Source organism: Phaenicophaeus curvirostris, chromosome 6 (genome assembly GCF_032191515.1).
Source record: "Phaenicophaeus curvirostris isolate KB17595 chromosome 6, BPBGC_Pcur_1.0, whole genome shotgun sequence".
In the NCBI taxonomy this organism is placed as follows: domain Eukaryota; kingdom Metazoa; phylum Chordata; class Aves; order Cuculiformes; family Cuculidae; genus Phaenicophaeus; species Phaenicophaeus curvirostris.
Genome location: NC_091397.1, coordinates 45,179,902 through 45,196,285, shown reverse-complemented (window position 1 = coordinate 45,196,285; position 16,384 = coordinate 45,179,902). Strand labels below are relative to the sequence as shown.

At 40.2% G+C, this 16,384-nt stretch overlaps 1 protein-coding gene across 1 annotated transcript; it reads left to right on the top strand.

Moving 5' to 3' along the window:
* The first annotated feature begins 1,029 nt into the window (after positions 1–1,029).
* LOC138722164 (C-C chemokine receptor type 2-like) lies at positions 1,030–10,731 on the top strand. Its single transcript, XM_069860047.1, has 3 exons — positions 1,030–1,153; positions 6,647–6,805; positions 7,424–10,731. Exon 3 carries the CDS (start codon positions 7,435–7,437, stop codon positions 8,503–8,505), a length of 1,071 nt encoding a protein of 356 aa, XP_069716148.1. The 5' UTR covers positions 1,030–1,153; positions 6,647–6,805; positions 7,424–7,434; the 3' UTR covers positions 8,506–10,731.
* Positions 10,732–16,384: the final 5,653 nt, after the last annotated feature.

Here is a 16,384-nt window from a genome sequence, read left to right as displayed (position 1 = left end):
TGTAAAACAACACCTCAGGGAGCAGATAAGTGGCCATATTATTTGTCAGTCCTGGTTTATAATGATCACTTAAACAAGCATCCATTATCACTCCAATAGCTGGAGGCTGTCGCAGGTGGAGCGTCAATGGCATTAGTGAAGTGAATGCTTTAAAAAAAATGAAAGCATGACACCTGTCTGTACACACAAGCTATACTTCCTGCCTTTGAAGCAAAAATATATTTTAATCACTATTATTTTAATATCTTTCTTCTTATTGCTTTCAGTCTTGCATGTCACCACATCAAAATGGGAATGAGCTGCAAGTTCCAACTTGCCTCATACAACAGGCTCTAAGAAGTGCAAGATCAGTACAAGTGGCTTTGCAAAAATAGCAGCACATGCTTAAGGTGGTTTTCAACACCACAGAATGCAGTTTGGTGTAGACTGCATGAGCTGGTCACATAACTGAAAGAAAAGTAGCTCTACCAGCACAGTGCTCAGCCTGACCTAATTAGCCCTGAAACATCTGGACCTTGACTTGCCCCACTTCACAATGCTCACGTAAGGAAAGTGCGATGCTGTCTAATGTGACACTGCTTTGCATAGTATAAACATATCCAAATTGTGCTTACAGATTCATTTTTATTAGTGATGATGAAAGGGACAATCCTGTAGAAACCATGAAGAAGTCAGTCAGTTGTCAAAGAACATGAAGAATATTTTGGTGGGGTTGTTTCAACAGTCATTTTGGAGAACTGAATTTAATTTTAGAAGCCTACATTCTTAATCTAGGTATTTCACACTACTCTCTGTTGAGCTGCGGAAGTGTCTGGAGCAGCTAGAAATACTTATTTTCCTTAGAACAGCATTTTATTGAATTTAACCACCCAATCTTGACTCTGTAGAAAAATGCAATAGTTCAGATACTGGCTGCTTCAGTTCCAATTGGAGCAGAACAAGTAGACGCCCATAAAGTGTTCATTCTCCAGTTCTCAACTCAGCCTGGAAGCTGAGCATTTTCAGTAGAAGAACCATGCCCTTGATTCTTGTAATAATGTTTTGCAATAGATCACACAGGAAGTGCTGTTTCCTATTTTCAGATGTAGGGTTTATCTATGAGTTTGTTCACAAAGAAGAAGACACAGTCAGACAAAACAAGCTTGGAAAATCAGTAAGTAGCTACATTTTTTTCCTTTTTTACATATTACTGCATATGCACAGATATAGATTCACTCAGTGGGCAAGTATCTGTGCCTAATGACAGTGGCAGTAGAGCTAACTATTCCAGAAAAGACACTATCTTTAAGAACAATGGGGTCTTGTAACTAGCTTACAACTCAGGATAAGGATAAATGTGAGAGCAGAGAATTTAACTAGATAAATGGTGTAGAAAACTATAATCTCTTTAGTCCTAGAAATGTATTGGGTCTTGATTTTGAAACTGTTGCAGGAGGTCAGAATCTTGGAAATGTATTCTGCTAAGGCTATAAAACTGATCAGACATGGAATCCTTCACACTTAATCTAACCTCTCCAAATCTAAGCCACATCTTGCTCTATGAGATGCAGATGTCCTTCAATGCTATCTTATCACATGGTTTCTTTACATTATTCAAACATTCAATATATTCAAGGTGTATCATTATCATGTTATGAAGAGATATGTCCTTTGGGATTTTTAATGTGATTTCTCTGAGCTACCATATTAGAAAGCCTGGACTCTATATCGAATAAATATCAGTCATTATCTGGTCTGCAGTTTTGGTTACTGAGTTTTCAAATGGATAAAATTCATCACTAGATATTGGAATTGCACCATTCTCACACATAAGGAGAGGTGAGCTCCTCTGCTTGGATAAATGAGAGTTGCCACTTGGGTATTAGCAAAAAAGCTGTGATAGCTGAAGGCTATAGTTTTTTGAGGGTTTGGGGTTTTGTTGTGTTTTGGTTTTTCAGTATATTAAATATGCAGCTGCAGCAATGTTTGCTTTCATGGGTGAACTGCACTTTCATTTGCAGGGAACAGCTGGCAAGGCCAAAGCAGTGAGCTTGAACTTCTCTGTATGGAGACCCTTATAGCAATAACGTGACAGGGGCATGACCCTGTGCCATATGTCAGCAATCTCCACTCCATACTCTTATCCTTCTCTTTTATACCGAAGTTCATCCCTAAAATGTTTGTGACTACGACTTTTATTTGAATTATTCTGAATTTAATGTTTTGTCTGAAACAGTTTAAACAGAGACACTGAAAAAAAATTGAGCAGAGGTTCTAGCACAGGATTTAGCCTACACAAGAGAAGAGGCCTCTTACACATATAGTCATGATTTGGAGAAAGACATTTAACAGCTGACTCAAGTTGCTCTTTCTCACAGTGGTTGTGCTACTGTTTTACTGTACATTTGCTTAGGTAACAACACCTCCTACTTCTTTTGTCTTGTAACCACATAGACTGACTCTATTTGACTGCAGAAAATCTCAGAATTTTTTGTAAGACTGTCTTTCTGGTTTTGGTGGGGAATGGCAACAACTGGATCCTGAAGGTTCACCCTGAATTAAAGCCTGTTCTTTCCAGTCCAAAAAAAATTTTTCCAAGTCCGAACCATGTTTTTCCTTTAAAGTTCTTCAAGAATGAAAAAAATCTCATCAGTTAGGAGACAAGCAATTCTGAAGAGATGTTTCTAACGCTCAGCTGTTATAAGAGAGGAAGAGGTTTCTAGAGTGAGGTTTAATCATGGAAGGGACTCTTTTTCCTCAGTCATATCCTGGAATGAAATCCTGTGGTCACTGCCATATGAAAAGATGTGTTTGAGAGAAAATATTGGCTCAGAGGTTTACATACAGCAGATTACACTTCTACCTTTCCCTTCAGTTTTCTTGGTATCTCAAGAAAAGTATGTACTTCTCTGCTTGCTCCCCAAGATGACTTTTGTGTCTCTGCACAGTGTTCTCCATATTTTTTCTTGTCTACAGAGTCCTTCTGGAAATTTAAAGGCAAAGTTAAATAGATAGAGCTGATAGCAGGAAACATTGGGCACCTCTCTTGCTACACCTGCTATCAGCATCTGGGGTATTAATACTCTTCATTTAAGTTTCATTTTTACTCTGTGCTACGTTGTATTTCGCTCTTTTCGTAAAAGTGCCCTAGATGCTGTTGACACATAGTTTTAAGCTGACTGCAGTCATTAAGCAATTTCTTTTTCTGTAGGACAAACACTGTGATTTGTGTAAAGTAGGAGAGTGAGAGCAGCAGGAGCAGCGCTGTGTTACCTATTCATACATAGCAAAAGAGAAAGCTTGTCTTGGACCATCAAAAATGAAATGGGACTTCGCGGGTAATTCATTTTGAAAGAAGCAGTTCCATTAATGCATGAACGCTCTTCTAACTTGTAGTTATCAAATGTTCTGATTTTGGTGAGGAAACTTTGTCCAAATCCCCTTAAGGGCACAGCAGATTCATTGAGCTGTGACAAGTTAGTGTAGCAACTCAGGAGCCTCTTTGCTTTAATTACTTAAACATGGAAATGTCCAACAGACGTACCAGGACCTAAACACTTCTATAGCTAAAAGTTACAACACTATAGATAACAGCTAATACTCAAGAGCCAGCAAGGCTTCCTTCAGCGTAGCTGAAATACAGAAAACTGACATGCTTAGGAGCTACATCCTCATTACAAGAATCTCTGGTGTTGCAGGAAGTGCAGATTTGTTAACACTTAAAAGTAATTAAATTTCATTTATTTTGGCTTACAACATTACAATTATTAAGAAAATAAAGTTTTCTCCCATCCAAGCTCCACTCTCTCCTAGGGTTCAGGTATTTGGCCTGGGGCTTGGTCACATTTCACTGTACCCCACTTCTGGGAGACTCGAACATGATCGGTCCTCTAAGGGGAAGTGAGAGTAGCCTCTCATTGGACTACTCATATATTTAGATGCTTTAGCATGATAAGTACACAGGATAAATTAGAAAGGAAGGAGGGCACCAAAGAGAAAATTCTCCTTTTACATTTCTACCTTAGGTTTGACTCTGATGCCCGCTTTTGCAGAAATTGTCCAGAACTCCTGCTAGCAACCAAAACTACTCGGTGCATGCAGAAACTGAGAGTGTGGGCAGGGCAGGACAGTGGGCACTGATGGCTGCATGCAGTCCACCAAGTAAATGAGAAAGCCACACAGATGAAAATCTTTAAGACTTCCTGAATATTCGTTTATAATTTTGAAAGGAAAATAAAAGGGAAATAAGCCAAATAAATGCAAGTTCCCAAATCAGAATCACTCAGAAAAAGCCCATTTTTACAGCAGGAGAGCAGATAAAACTTGGAGATCTCTTTGCTAATGCACTATTGATGAAGGTTCATGCTTAGATCATTTTAGAACCAACCCCAGACTTCTTGTCAAGGGTTACAGCTTCTGTAGAGGATTTTCATTTCTGCATGAAGACAAAAATTGGAAAAATGGTTAAACAAAAATGAAAAAAAATTGCAAACAAGTGTTTCCAACAGAATTTGTTAGCCAGATCAGTTTTCTAGAGCTCTTTGATTAATGTTGCTTGTGGAAAAGATAAGGAATTTCTTAGAAAGCATTTCAGAAAATATTTTAATATTTTGTACATGTTGTGAAAAGGTGGATCTAATTTCTCTCTCATGTAAATGTTCAGAGACTTCCCATCAGGTCATAGAGAGTGAACAAACCAAGTACAGTACATGGTGTCTTTCTAGGCAGCATAAATGTGAATTGTTGAGGGCAGGAGGTCAGTTTTGGTAGTGGAAAGGCATACTGAGTCTAGCTGAGATGGACTTAATTTTCTTCACAGGAGCCCTTATGGTGCTATATTTTAGATTTGTGACCACAGCTGGAACAGATGCCCAAACTGATCAACAGGATATTCTATGCCATGTAATGTCATGCTCTGTAATAAAACTGGGGAGAGAAGTTTTTCCAAAGTAGGTGTTGCTTGGGGGAGGTGGCAAATATTTGCACTTGTATCATCCCTTTTGGGTTTTTTTTCTGTTTCATTTGCTTACTCAACTGTCGTTATTTCAACCCACAAGTTTTGTTGCTTTTGTTCTTCTGATTCTCTCTCCCATCCTGCTGTGGAGGGAGAGAGTGTCAAGATGCAAACCTAGCTGCCAGCTGGAGTCAATCCATCACAGGAGATAAGACTCTGGTAGCAAAGGAGACTAATCTGTAAGGAATCCATTATCTTTAGTTCTGTTACTCCCACAATTATTTTCTGTTTAAGTTCCAATACATTAAAAATTATTACTTTCTTTGTGTATATACAAAGATGCAATAAAGCTAAGTGTACTAGGGAAGGTTTAGATTGGATATTAGGAAAGATTTATTCACTGAAAGGGTTGTCAAGCATTCAAATAGGCTGCCCAGAGAAGTGGTTGAGTCCTGGACCTTGCAGATATTTAAAAGGCATGTATATGTGGTGTTCAGGGACATGATTTAGTGGTGGGCATGGTAGTATTAAGATTATAGTTGGACCTGATGATCTTAAGGGTCTTTTTCAACTTAAATGTTCTACAATTCTGTATATGTATGAGTATATATATGTGCATATGTATGTATGTACACTTGTGCATATGCACACACAAAGTGTTTGAGCACTGTGTAATCAATAAAATTTGTTCTTGAAGATTATTTGTTTTACATACAGAACCACTAAGATAAAGACCCAGATTAAAACCAGGTCTTCTGAATCCTGAACAGTCTGTAATTACTTACCGGTAAATAATCCTTTCCTCAAAAAGCTGAGTAGGCTGACACAAGCTTAAGATGCTTCAGGGATTTCACATGCTACAGCTCAGAATGGCTCAGCATGTAATTAAACTCAGCTTTTATCAAAAAAACCTGCCCGTGCATCCCTCCAGCCACAGGCTGTGTTTCTTCAGCTACGTTTTGTCTTGCAGAACTTAAGTCCAGAGAGAATGAAGTGGTGGTTTTGAGAATGTGGCCTCTGCAAAAGACATCTGCAATCACACAGGATAGACCCTGCCACTGAAAAAAAAGTGTATGACAGGGCTGCAAGCAGGAAAATAGCAAACACAGGTGTACTAAATGAGTGGTCAGGATTCAAAAAGCAAACTAGGGTAGATGTGTCTTATGTGTTGGAAGCAGCCTGGTGCTTTTGTTATGAGAATAGGCATCAAATTGCCAGAAAAACACAGATTTCAAAACCATCAACCTGCTATGTGCAGCCACCAATCTACCACAAAGTGCCTGACAAAAGCAGTCATGATGACACAGGAAGAAAGAGCAGCCTTTTTACCAGAGAGCATTTAGCTCTGTTTGGGGACCAGGAAGAACATTTGGTCCCTCTAACATCCACCTTCAAAAAATCTTCTTCATGCCTTCCCATGAGACAAGGAGGAAATCCTCCATTTTCTCCAGAGGTCTGGGAGAAGACAGATTTCCTCAACTTTTCAAAGGCAAAATTACATAAAGCTCTTTCTGCATCTGGCTCACAGTTCTAGCAGTGACTAGCTAGTCTAAACTTTGGAGATACTGAACCATGGCTGTAAAACAGCTGCTGAAACAAGGAATCAAAATACTTTCATCCTCAAGCACTAGGGAGGTGTTTCAATTGACAGCAAGATGCCATGACAAACATAGGTGTTCTAGGCCACGCTGATATCTGTTCTTCTTCCTACAGGACTACTCACCGTTTGCCTTCCAGAGCTACCTAAAACCAGCGCATTTCCAAGACCTACGCCTGGCCCAGACTCTGTAAAGGATACTGAGTTTGCCATTTTAACCCAGACCAACACTGCTGTCTTGCTGCTCAGCAACACCAGGACAGCAGGTCCATCAGGTGGGTGTTAAGTACTGCACAAAGGTCTTTTCTACATCTCCAGTGACCTGATCCCCAGAGGCGTTCAGGACCCCAGGAAGTCATGAACAACTCAAACAAGCGCCAGTCAGTTTGGTTTATCCTTGAGTGAGGGCTACACTATGGGCTGGCATGACGAGAAGGTGGCCAGGTGCCAAGGAGAAACACAGCTACACTCTGTGTACCAGCCACTGTGCTTTCCTGTTGCTGTCTTGCTGGCTCACTCTGCCCCTTTGGAAAGCCACTGCTGAGCACAACAGCACTGAACTACCTACTGCTCAGGCTAAATTCATCTTTCCTCTGCCTCTGGTTGGATGGTCAGGCAGCTGACAGGCTGTACTCAGTAGGAGAAATGCACCAGGCAGCATACACATGGGAAATGACACGCAGCACACTTCCAACATGCAACAACATGATTCCACTGGTATAGACGGGTTTCCTGGGAGTTCTGCAATTTCATTCTCTTCCACACATTGCCATGGTAATGCTTATGTGCTCAACAGCAAAAAGCACTCCAAATTAAGACATCAGCGTGTTCCCTTCTCCTCACTGCCAAGTATGGAGTTTCCTCTGGTTTAACATTATTTTCTTCCTTTCCAGACCAACACACCATGGAAAACCATACCACAGACTTTGTGGACTTGCCACTGACAACAGAATTTGACTACGGTGATTCGGCGCCATGCCTGGGAACGGAGGAAAAGCACTTTGCAGCAACACTTTTGCCTCCACTTTATTCTTTGGTGGTGATATTTGGCCTCACAGGCAACATGCTTGTTGTCCTCATCCTGGTAAAATACAAGAGATTGAAGAGCATGACCGACATCTACCTGCTCAATTTGGCAATTTCTGATTTGCTGTTTGTATTTTCTCTCCCATTTTGGGCTTATTACGCTGTTCACGACTGGATTTTTGGGGACGCGCTGTGCAGAATTCTCTCAGGTATCTACCTCCTTGGCTTCTACAGCGGGATCTTTTTCATAATCCTGCTGACCCTAGACAGGTATTTGGCCATTGTGCACGCAGTGTTTGCTTTAAAAGCCAGAACAGTTACCTACGGCATCCTCACCAGCGCTGTCACTTGGGCTATTGCTTTGTTTGCTTCTGTTCCTGGGATAGTGTTTCACAAAACTCAAAAGGAAAACTCACGTTATACTTGTAGTGCTCATTATCCCGCTGATGCCACCATAAATTGGAAGTACTCCTATACTTTAAAGATGAATATTCTGGGACTTATTGTTCCAATGCTCATTATGATTTTCAGTTACTCACAGATTCTAAAAACATTATTGAGATGCAAGAACGAGAAAAAACAGAAAGCAGTCCGACTTATTTTTGTGATCATGATTGTCTACTTCGTCTTCTGGACACCGTTCCATATTTCTTCTTTTCTGCATGCATTCCAAAATTCACTTTTCAGCCCAACTTGTGAAATCAAAGGTCAACTGGAGAAAGCAATCCAAGTGACAGAAACACTCTCAATGATCCATTGCTGTATCAATCCTGTGATCTATGCATTTGTTGGAGAAAAATTTAGGAAATATCTTTATGCGTTTTTCCGAAAGCATGTTGCAGCCCACCTCTGCAAAAAATGTCCAAATCTTTATCGTGAAAAGTTAGAAAGAGTTAATTCTGCATTCACATCCTCCACTGCAGAGCACGACATCTCTACTGGACTGTAAAACATAAAAACAGTAGTTAGTAAATGTTCCATCACTGTCTTTTTCTTAAGGACTGCCTGACATTACTTAAGATCACTTAATATTACTTAAGTATGTCAACTTCTGCTTGAAAATTGTATGACCCTTAATCCTTGTGCTTAACTATTCCCTGGGGTTACAGCATTTTCCACTCTTAAACTAAGAGAATCAGTGTGTTCTCCAGGAAATGTTAACACCATGGTTGGATCACATAAAAATTTGAATGGGTCCATGATAGTATGATTCTGTTTCTTGACCCCAATTCTATCCAACAAACAAATCCTAGTGAGATTTACTGAGAGGAAATACAATATCAAAGAGACTAAGGATTAATACGTCATCTCACAAGAGCAATTTACTGCTATGTGAAAATTTTAAGACAAACACTGGGACGATGCTTTGAGAACTGATATACACGTTTAGTATTCAGCATTAATGGAACAGCTTTTGTAAGTGACTGTATTCTTTCTGCAACATGGTTAGGCGTTCAATGGGGAGGCTTTTAGTATTCTTCATTTTTATCCCTACTCCTTATTTTCCCTACATGAATAAAAGACGTTTCCATTAAAAGGAATTTGAGGATGAATATGACATATAAAAAGACAATATCTCTCGTCTGATGGGGAAGTTGACTAGACTTTATCTTACTGGGGCCATTTAATCCAAGGATTTATCAGTTAGCTAATAGTGTAGTCATTTTAAAATATAACCCTTTTGACTGTAGGCTAAGTTATAGTATTTTGATTTTAGCGCTTTAATTTTATGCCTACCATATCACTGTTCAGTTGCTAACATTTTCCAAAGTGGGATTTTAATTGACAACATTGTGATTTTTGTGGGTGCAATTTTGCAAGTAACTGTGCACCCCAAGTCTACTGACTACACAAGACAATGTTGCACCTGCCAAAAAACCAGGAGCTTGTTTCTGGCAAATCATATCCCTCCACGGAACACAGCACTTTTAACCAAAAAAGCACATCAGCAAAGATCTGCAAGGACAGAATGAAACTTACCTGGATATTCCTTATGCAAGATTCTGTATGAAAAGATAGCAAGACCCTCTGAAGGATTTTGGAGGCCATGAACACAGTACTGAGTGGAGACCTCCCTAGCTCTGGTCAGGTAAATCATGTGTGTAGAAGAAGACTACATGTCAGATGCACTGTTTGTCAGGCTAGGGTCCTGCATGAGAAAAACATGCTCTTGACATACACAGTAAGTCTAATGTTTGGGATACACTTCTGGGCAGACAGTAGCCTTGGGAGTACAGAAGCACAGAGCTGCAAAGGAAGCATACCCATTTCCAGGAGAAGGATGCTCCTAGCCAATTCGTGGCTCAGTTAGAACTGCCTGCTATTGACGAGTCAAAACCATTAGTCTACTGGTGCCCCACAGCCATATATTTATGCCATTCCTAGGACAAACACTGTAAAAGAAAGTGGTGTTCTGTGGATATGATGTTAGCGAAGAAGAGGAGGGAGGGGCATAGTGAACTGTCCTGCTTTTTTACCCATTTTCTTCAAAGGGCAAGTTCAGCCATGTATAGCCTTGCTCACAGAAACCTGGAGGGGCAGGTTCAACTAGCCCCCAGGCAATGTAAGGACATAAGAGAGGATTCCACACTGCTTAACATTAGGAACGTGACTCAGATGACTAAAATAACAGTAAATCTCTTTACAGTGGCCAGTTGTCAGCAGAGCAAAGGAGATGCCCAAGTCAGAAGCAGACTTGTGATTTAAAAGACCTCTAGGGAAGACTGTAGGAGGCTGGAAATGCCAGTCTCTTAATTTAGGTATCAGATGTTTTAATCTAATTGGTGCAAATACTATTGCTCCTCTAGATTTATAACATCAAGGCATTGTTTCCATTAGTTGTTAGTTTTTATCCTATCAGCTATTATAACCTGGCCACTACCTTGTGAAGTTAATAGCCATGGATAGACTAAAGAAAAGACCAAAAACTATCCTCACAGTCAACTTTCTTGCTTGGAAATAATATTTTTCCTTTCTTTTTTGTAGTTTTTGCTGCACTAAAGTCTAACTACCTTTTTAATACTGAAGCATAAGTTAGTTCAATGTGATACAAATCCTGATGTAACTGCAATATTTCTACTACTGTGTTTTATTTTAAATTTATTTCTTGTTGGAATTATGTTTCATCCCATTTTCATGTTAAAGCAGTGAAATTAATAAAATCCGTGTCTGAAAAGCAATGTATACCCTGTAGCCTATGTTCTCCTCCTAAGCAAAAGGGCATCAGCTCTGTTGGCAGAATGGTGGTTGCAAAAAGTTGCCTCCTCAGACTTAAGACACTCTCAATACTGCACTCCAGAGAAGCAGAACAAGCAGAGAACTGTCTGCCCAGTCCATAATCTACTGTAGCTCGCATGGATTTTATCTACCCACAGGCCTGAGAAGAGCGCATTATAGTAGCTTCAGGAAAAGTCTGGGGACACAGATTTTAGACAGGTGAAATTTGACAGGTTGGAGAAACAGGGATGCTTATAGGGGAAGAGGAGGAATAAAGAAAAGTAATAAAAAATGGCATTCTTAATACTGGGATAAAGGTAGGATTCTCCATTGATCTTCTGCAGCTAATTTCAGATATCTTTGCACTGCACAGAGTCACTCCAGCAAACTGATGTGCCTGATTTCCCAAGTTTTACATGTAAGGAACTTTAGGCAGATGAAGTTCATTATGGAAATGTGCTTCTCCTTCACCATGTCACTCTCCTTCCACTATGCTAATTCCTTTTTTCAGCTTATGATCCACACATTCTCCTCTCCCCTGAACACTCTTTTCATCTGTCCACAGTGGGCTTAGCTAAATCCACTGCCTTTGCTTTCTGATTTGCATTTTCCATTTTTTGCTAGCAGTAAAACAAATAGATTGAACCTAAGGATTAATTTATTGTTATGTTACGTGCCCAGGCAAGATAATCCTTGATCCTTCCTTGTATCTTTGCACTGAGACAAGCAAGGCTCAAGACAGTTTTGTGGCAGATTTTGAGTCTTAATCAGTCAAATTTGGTGATGCGCTGGCACAGGTTGCCCAGGGAAGCTGTGGCTGCCCCATCCCTGGAGGTGTTCAAGGCCAGGCTGGATGAGGCCTTTGGCAGCCTGATCTAGGGGGATGTGTCCTTGCCCATGGCAGGGGGGTTGGAACCAAATAATCTTTAAGGTCCCTTCCAACCCAAGCTATTCTATGATTCTAAATGTGGCTGCAGCATGGTGAGCCTACAGGCCAGGTAGTCCCAAATTAGGCTAGTGAGACTTCAAGCAGTCTGTTCAAGGTTGGAGGGGGGAGCTACTCATGAGGAAGGTTTAACAAGATCCCCTGTCCCTGTGAAAAAGAACGCAAGTCACTTTGGCAGAGAGGTGGGGGAAATCTTAAATTTGGGAGACAAATATTCCATAACACAGGCTCTGCAAGGAAAAGCATTGAGATGAAGATAAAGGACATATGTAAGAGCAAGAGAAGTTGGCAGACACACAGAAATTGTGCAGTGTGCTAAAGGTACGCTATGAGCATGGCAAGGCACACCAGAATTGTAATTACAGCAGAGAAGAAACTATCACAAAGAAGAACTACTGCTCTGCTTGGGAGGCATCTGAGCTGCTCTGGCAAGATAGTGAGGAATGAAAGCAAGCATTTGAGAGTGTATAAGTAGTACCAGAACACCAAGAAGATTCAAGACAGGAGATCTGTGAACACTATAAGGAAATTGTTGCTTTACAACAAATGTTGAACAGCTAAGTGGAAATGGTTACAAGTTCAAAATTTTGGACACTGAACTTCTGAAGAGATAATGCATTGACTGGGCTTTCAGCATGCCTGTGGAGAGAATGCCCAGGTGCCATGACAAATATCTATGCACAGCTCCCTTTATTTTATGGACAGGAGAGGATGGAGTCTGACTCTCCCATTAGATGTTACTGCCACATGTTCAGAATCATGTAGGAAGGAATGCCCCACTCATCAAAAGATAACTGTACTTGACTGTCAGGCAGATTTCCTCAGCAGCAAAAGGAAATGTAGCAAAAGTACATATATGGTATTAGTGATTGCTGAGCAGTACTCACAACCAACCACCAGATTTATAATCGCTGTCATTGGTTTGTCTGGGGCAAGTATAAAATGAACAAACATAGAAAGAGTGAAACTTACAGTAGCCAATGCATAGGAACGTTCCAGTCATAAGACTTTCTTGTTTGTTAAACCAACTGTGACATTAGATAAAGGCAAGCGGAGTATAAAGGAAGAGGAGTAGATGAAAATGGATAAATAGAAAAAAGTGGTGGCAAAAAAAGAAGAGAGAATGCCTTTATTAGCTTTAACAGAGGCCTTAAGTAATAGGCAGAGTAATGGGAAGATCAAAGAGAAATACTTCAAGCAGAACGTTAAAAGATTTAAGTGAGTAAGAGAGACTCCAAATTATGAAGCTCCAAAATAATTATCACCCCTTCCAGTGAAAATTACAAAAGGAATAAATACAAAGGACAAATTTACGCGGGATTTTGTTCCAGTAAACAACAAAGAAACAAAGTCCCAGGAGAATGACATAAGGCTGGCCAAGTTAAATGGTACAACAGGCAGATATTGCTCATTTTGAAGGTGTATTTTGCTGCTATTTTCAACTGCTGATGCCTAGTGGCTTTCTCCTCACAGCTACTGTGATTACTGTGGCCTGAGAAGCATTACAACTTAGTAGAGTGGTAAAAAAATTAAGCTAGTGGAGGAAACAAAACCAAACAAGTACATTCTAGTACATTTAGTATATCAGTAGCAATCAGGCCAAAACAAAGAAGGATGTTTGTCTAGAAATAAGGGGTGAAGGCATTGCTTTGTACCCATATTCTGGTGACACTTGCCTATTAGGAGCTGTGTTTAATTGAGAAAATGCAATAGTAAGGGGAAAAAAAATATTGTGCCAGTTTGAGAACTGCCAAGCAGTTTTGTAATATCTGTGACAGTGAGAGCAATCTCAGTTTGAGTGTTGGAAGTCTGAAATGACTGATCCTGGCAAGGTGGGGCCACAACACTGAGCAGGAAGGGGGCAGCATTATCAGATACACAGGCCAATGTGCAGAACCACACAAACCTTCATGTGACAATAAGGTTTGCACAACTGTCTACACAGTTGTATCAGTAGGAGGCTAACCATACGACACTAACAATGCAACCCATCACAATACTAGACTTTTTGAATGGAATGGAAACCAAATGGATGGAAGTGAAGGAGATATTTGGACATAACTTCCAGGGATGCTATCACGAGGTATGTACAAATACAGAATACATCTAACCTTTAGCATCCAAAAGTGCTTTCTGTTTCCTGGGTCCTGGCACACACTTTGTCATTGTACAGACTCTGTCCATCCTTTCTGTGACCTAGTTTTCACTGGAAGAAATTTGGGGTGTGATTTTCCCAGTGTGCCTGCGCAAAGGTCCAGGATTTGTATATGCACTGAGGAGTAATTCTGACTCACAGCTGAGACAGCCCCAAACAGCACCTCTAGACCTAGAATTTATGTACTGTAAATGCACCTGAAAACACCAAAGTGTGAGAATTAAAGGCCTCTGTAAAAATGAGATTCCGAGAGCTGGAAATTTGTGAAATGCATAGCTATGGCCCCAAAGTAAAATCCATTATACTGTGGTAACCCCTCGTCTATAAAACAGGCAGCATACATCAGAAGCCTGGATAAAAATGGTAAAAGGAAGCAATGCCCTCTTCCTCCTTGCAGCAGGAAGAAACACAACAGGTTCAGTAAGAGCAACCTGGGGAAAGCCAAAATAAAAATAATACCATGACAATGGAATTTTATGTGCTGCAATGGATAATTATGTACTTGCAAGATTTACAAGAGAGAAACATACAGAAAAGAGAAAAAAAAATAGGGAGGAAAACCTCTTTGATCTTACTGTCAGTGAACAACCATGTGAAGAACTAGGGTTAATCAAGATTAAAAATGCTTGTGTTTTCCAGAGTTTGTTTTTGTAACCTAGCTTCCTTGAACATGTGAAATGTGCAAAATGTTGGGGTTTGGGTTTTTTTTACTGATCTCCATGACAGAAATCTTAGGGTGTGGTATCTATCGTGTTTTCCCACATTTTCCTCAAAAGAACATACCACACAGATATAAGATTGACCGTGATTGTGTAGTGGCAAAAGATTAGTCACAAGAACTTGAGAGCCTGTACAAAAAGGGCTGATAAGAAAAAACACCCTAAGCAACAAAGTAGTTTTAGGAGGATGTCTTTATCCAGCCTCTTCAAAACAAAGAAATTTAACTATTACCAATGAAATAAAGGATATGCTAATGCAAAATTTGCCAATCCTAATTTGGACATGTATTTTCTTTTAATATAACAAGCCACAAAATGAGATGTAATTAGAGGAACCAATGGAAAAAGAAATACATTCAGTCTGCATTCACATGTCTTCATTAGACCTCTTCTCCAGATGAAAAGGATGATTTGCTTTGCCGTAGTTATAGCCTTTGACGTCTTGTGCACCATCACGTTGTGTTTCTCTAAGAAGGGTATCTGCCATTCTGTCCCAGGCCTTTTTTTCCCCAGGCTTTCTTCTTCAGGTAGTGCAAGTTTGTAATACATTGAATGGGAACTGTTAGCTACATTTTCAAATTTCTGTACCCATAGTTCTTCTTGATGACATTTGTGTGTCAAACTGGAATGCAAACATCTTGTGTGTGTCCTAGTAGACATTTCAGTACTGGTGTAGACTTGACATAAATGATGACATCTCTTTGCAGTATCCCACTTAGATATTGGGTACTTTGGTGTGATGGTCTGATCACTGTGAAGATATGTTATATAATCAGCCACTGTATAGATGAGATTGATGAGTGCAGTTGACTTGACAGTGTACATGACTGCATACTTGCTGAGTACATCAACCGGAGCCCCATGGATAAGGAATAAAACCCGCTACCATTCCAGAAACATCTATGGAGGGAATGATTGTCATACCACTTACCATAACTCTTACTCATCTCTGAAAGTAAAACCATAATAGGTAAAACACCAAGCTATATCAAATCACTATATTGCTCCTTTTGTTATAATAGTTATAACTATTATATTTTGTTATAATAGTTTCAATTTCTTGGTAAATTATGAGCTTGACCTGTAGGTAAAGATTCTTAAAGTCTGCTGAAGCTCATAGCAAACAGCAATGCACTTTTTCAAAGAAATGCTGGACAACATATTGAGAAAAACTGAAAAAAATTTACTTGCAACAATAGATGTGCTGCTTGCATTGTCCATACGTCAGTGTTGACACGCACACTAGATGGAGGCAATCTGACGGCAGCAGGGAGGAGGAGGTGACACAGCAGCAAGATGGGAAGTAGGGGAGTGGAGAAGGAAATAGAAGAAAGATCTGGTCCTAATAGTATTGATGAACATGCTACCAGCACCACGGTGCCCAGGAAGCGGCACAAGGGGCTTGGACTCTACCTTTAGTACTTAAAGGGGCCCTACAGGAAAGCTGGGAGAAGCTCTTTATCAGGGAGCATGGTGACAAGACGAGGAGTAATGATTTTAAGCTGAAAGAGGGGAGATTTATATTAGATATTAGGAAGAAATTTTTTACTGAGAGGTTGATGAGGCACTGGAACAGTTTGTCCAGAGGGGTTGTGGATGCCCCATCCCTGGAGGTGTCCAAGGCCAGATGAGGCTATGAGCAACCTGTTCTAGTGGAAGACACCCCTGCCCATGGCAGGTGTGGTGGAACTGGGTGATCTTTAAGGTCTCTTCCAGCTCAAACCATTCTATCATTCCATGACTTGCCCACAGTCACATGCAAGACCTGCTCAAACCTGACTTCTCAGCAGCT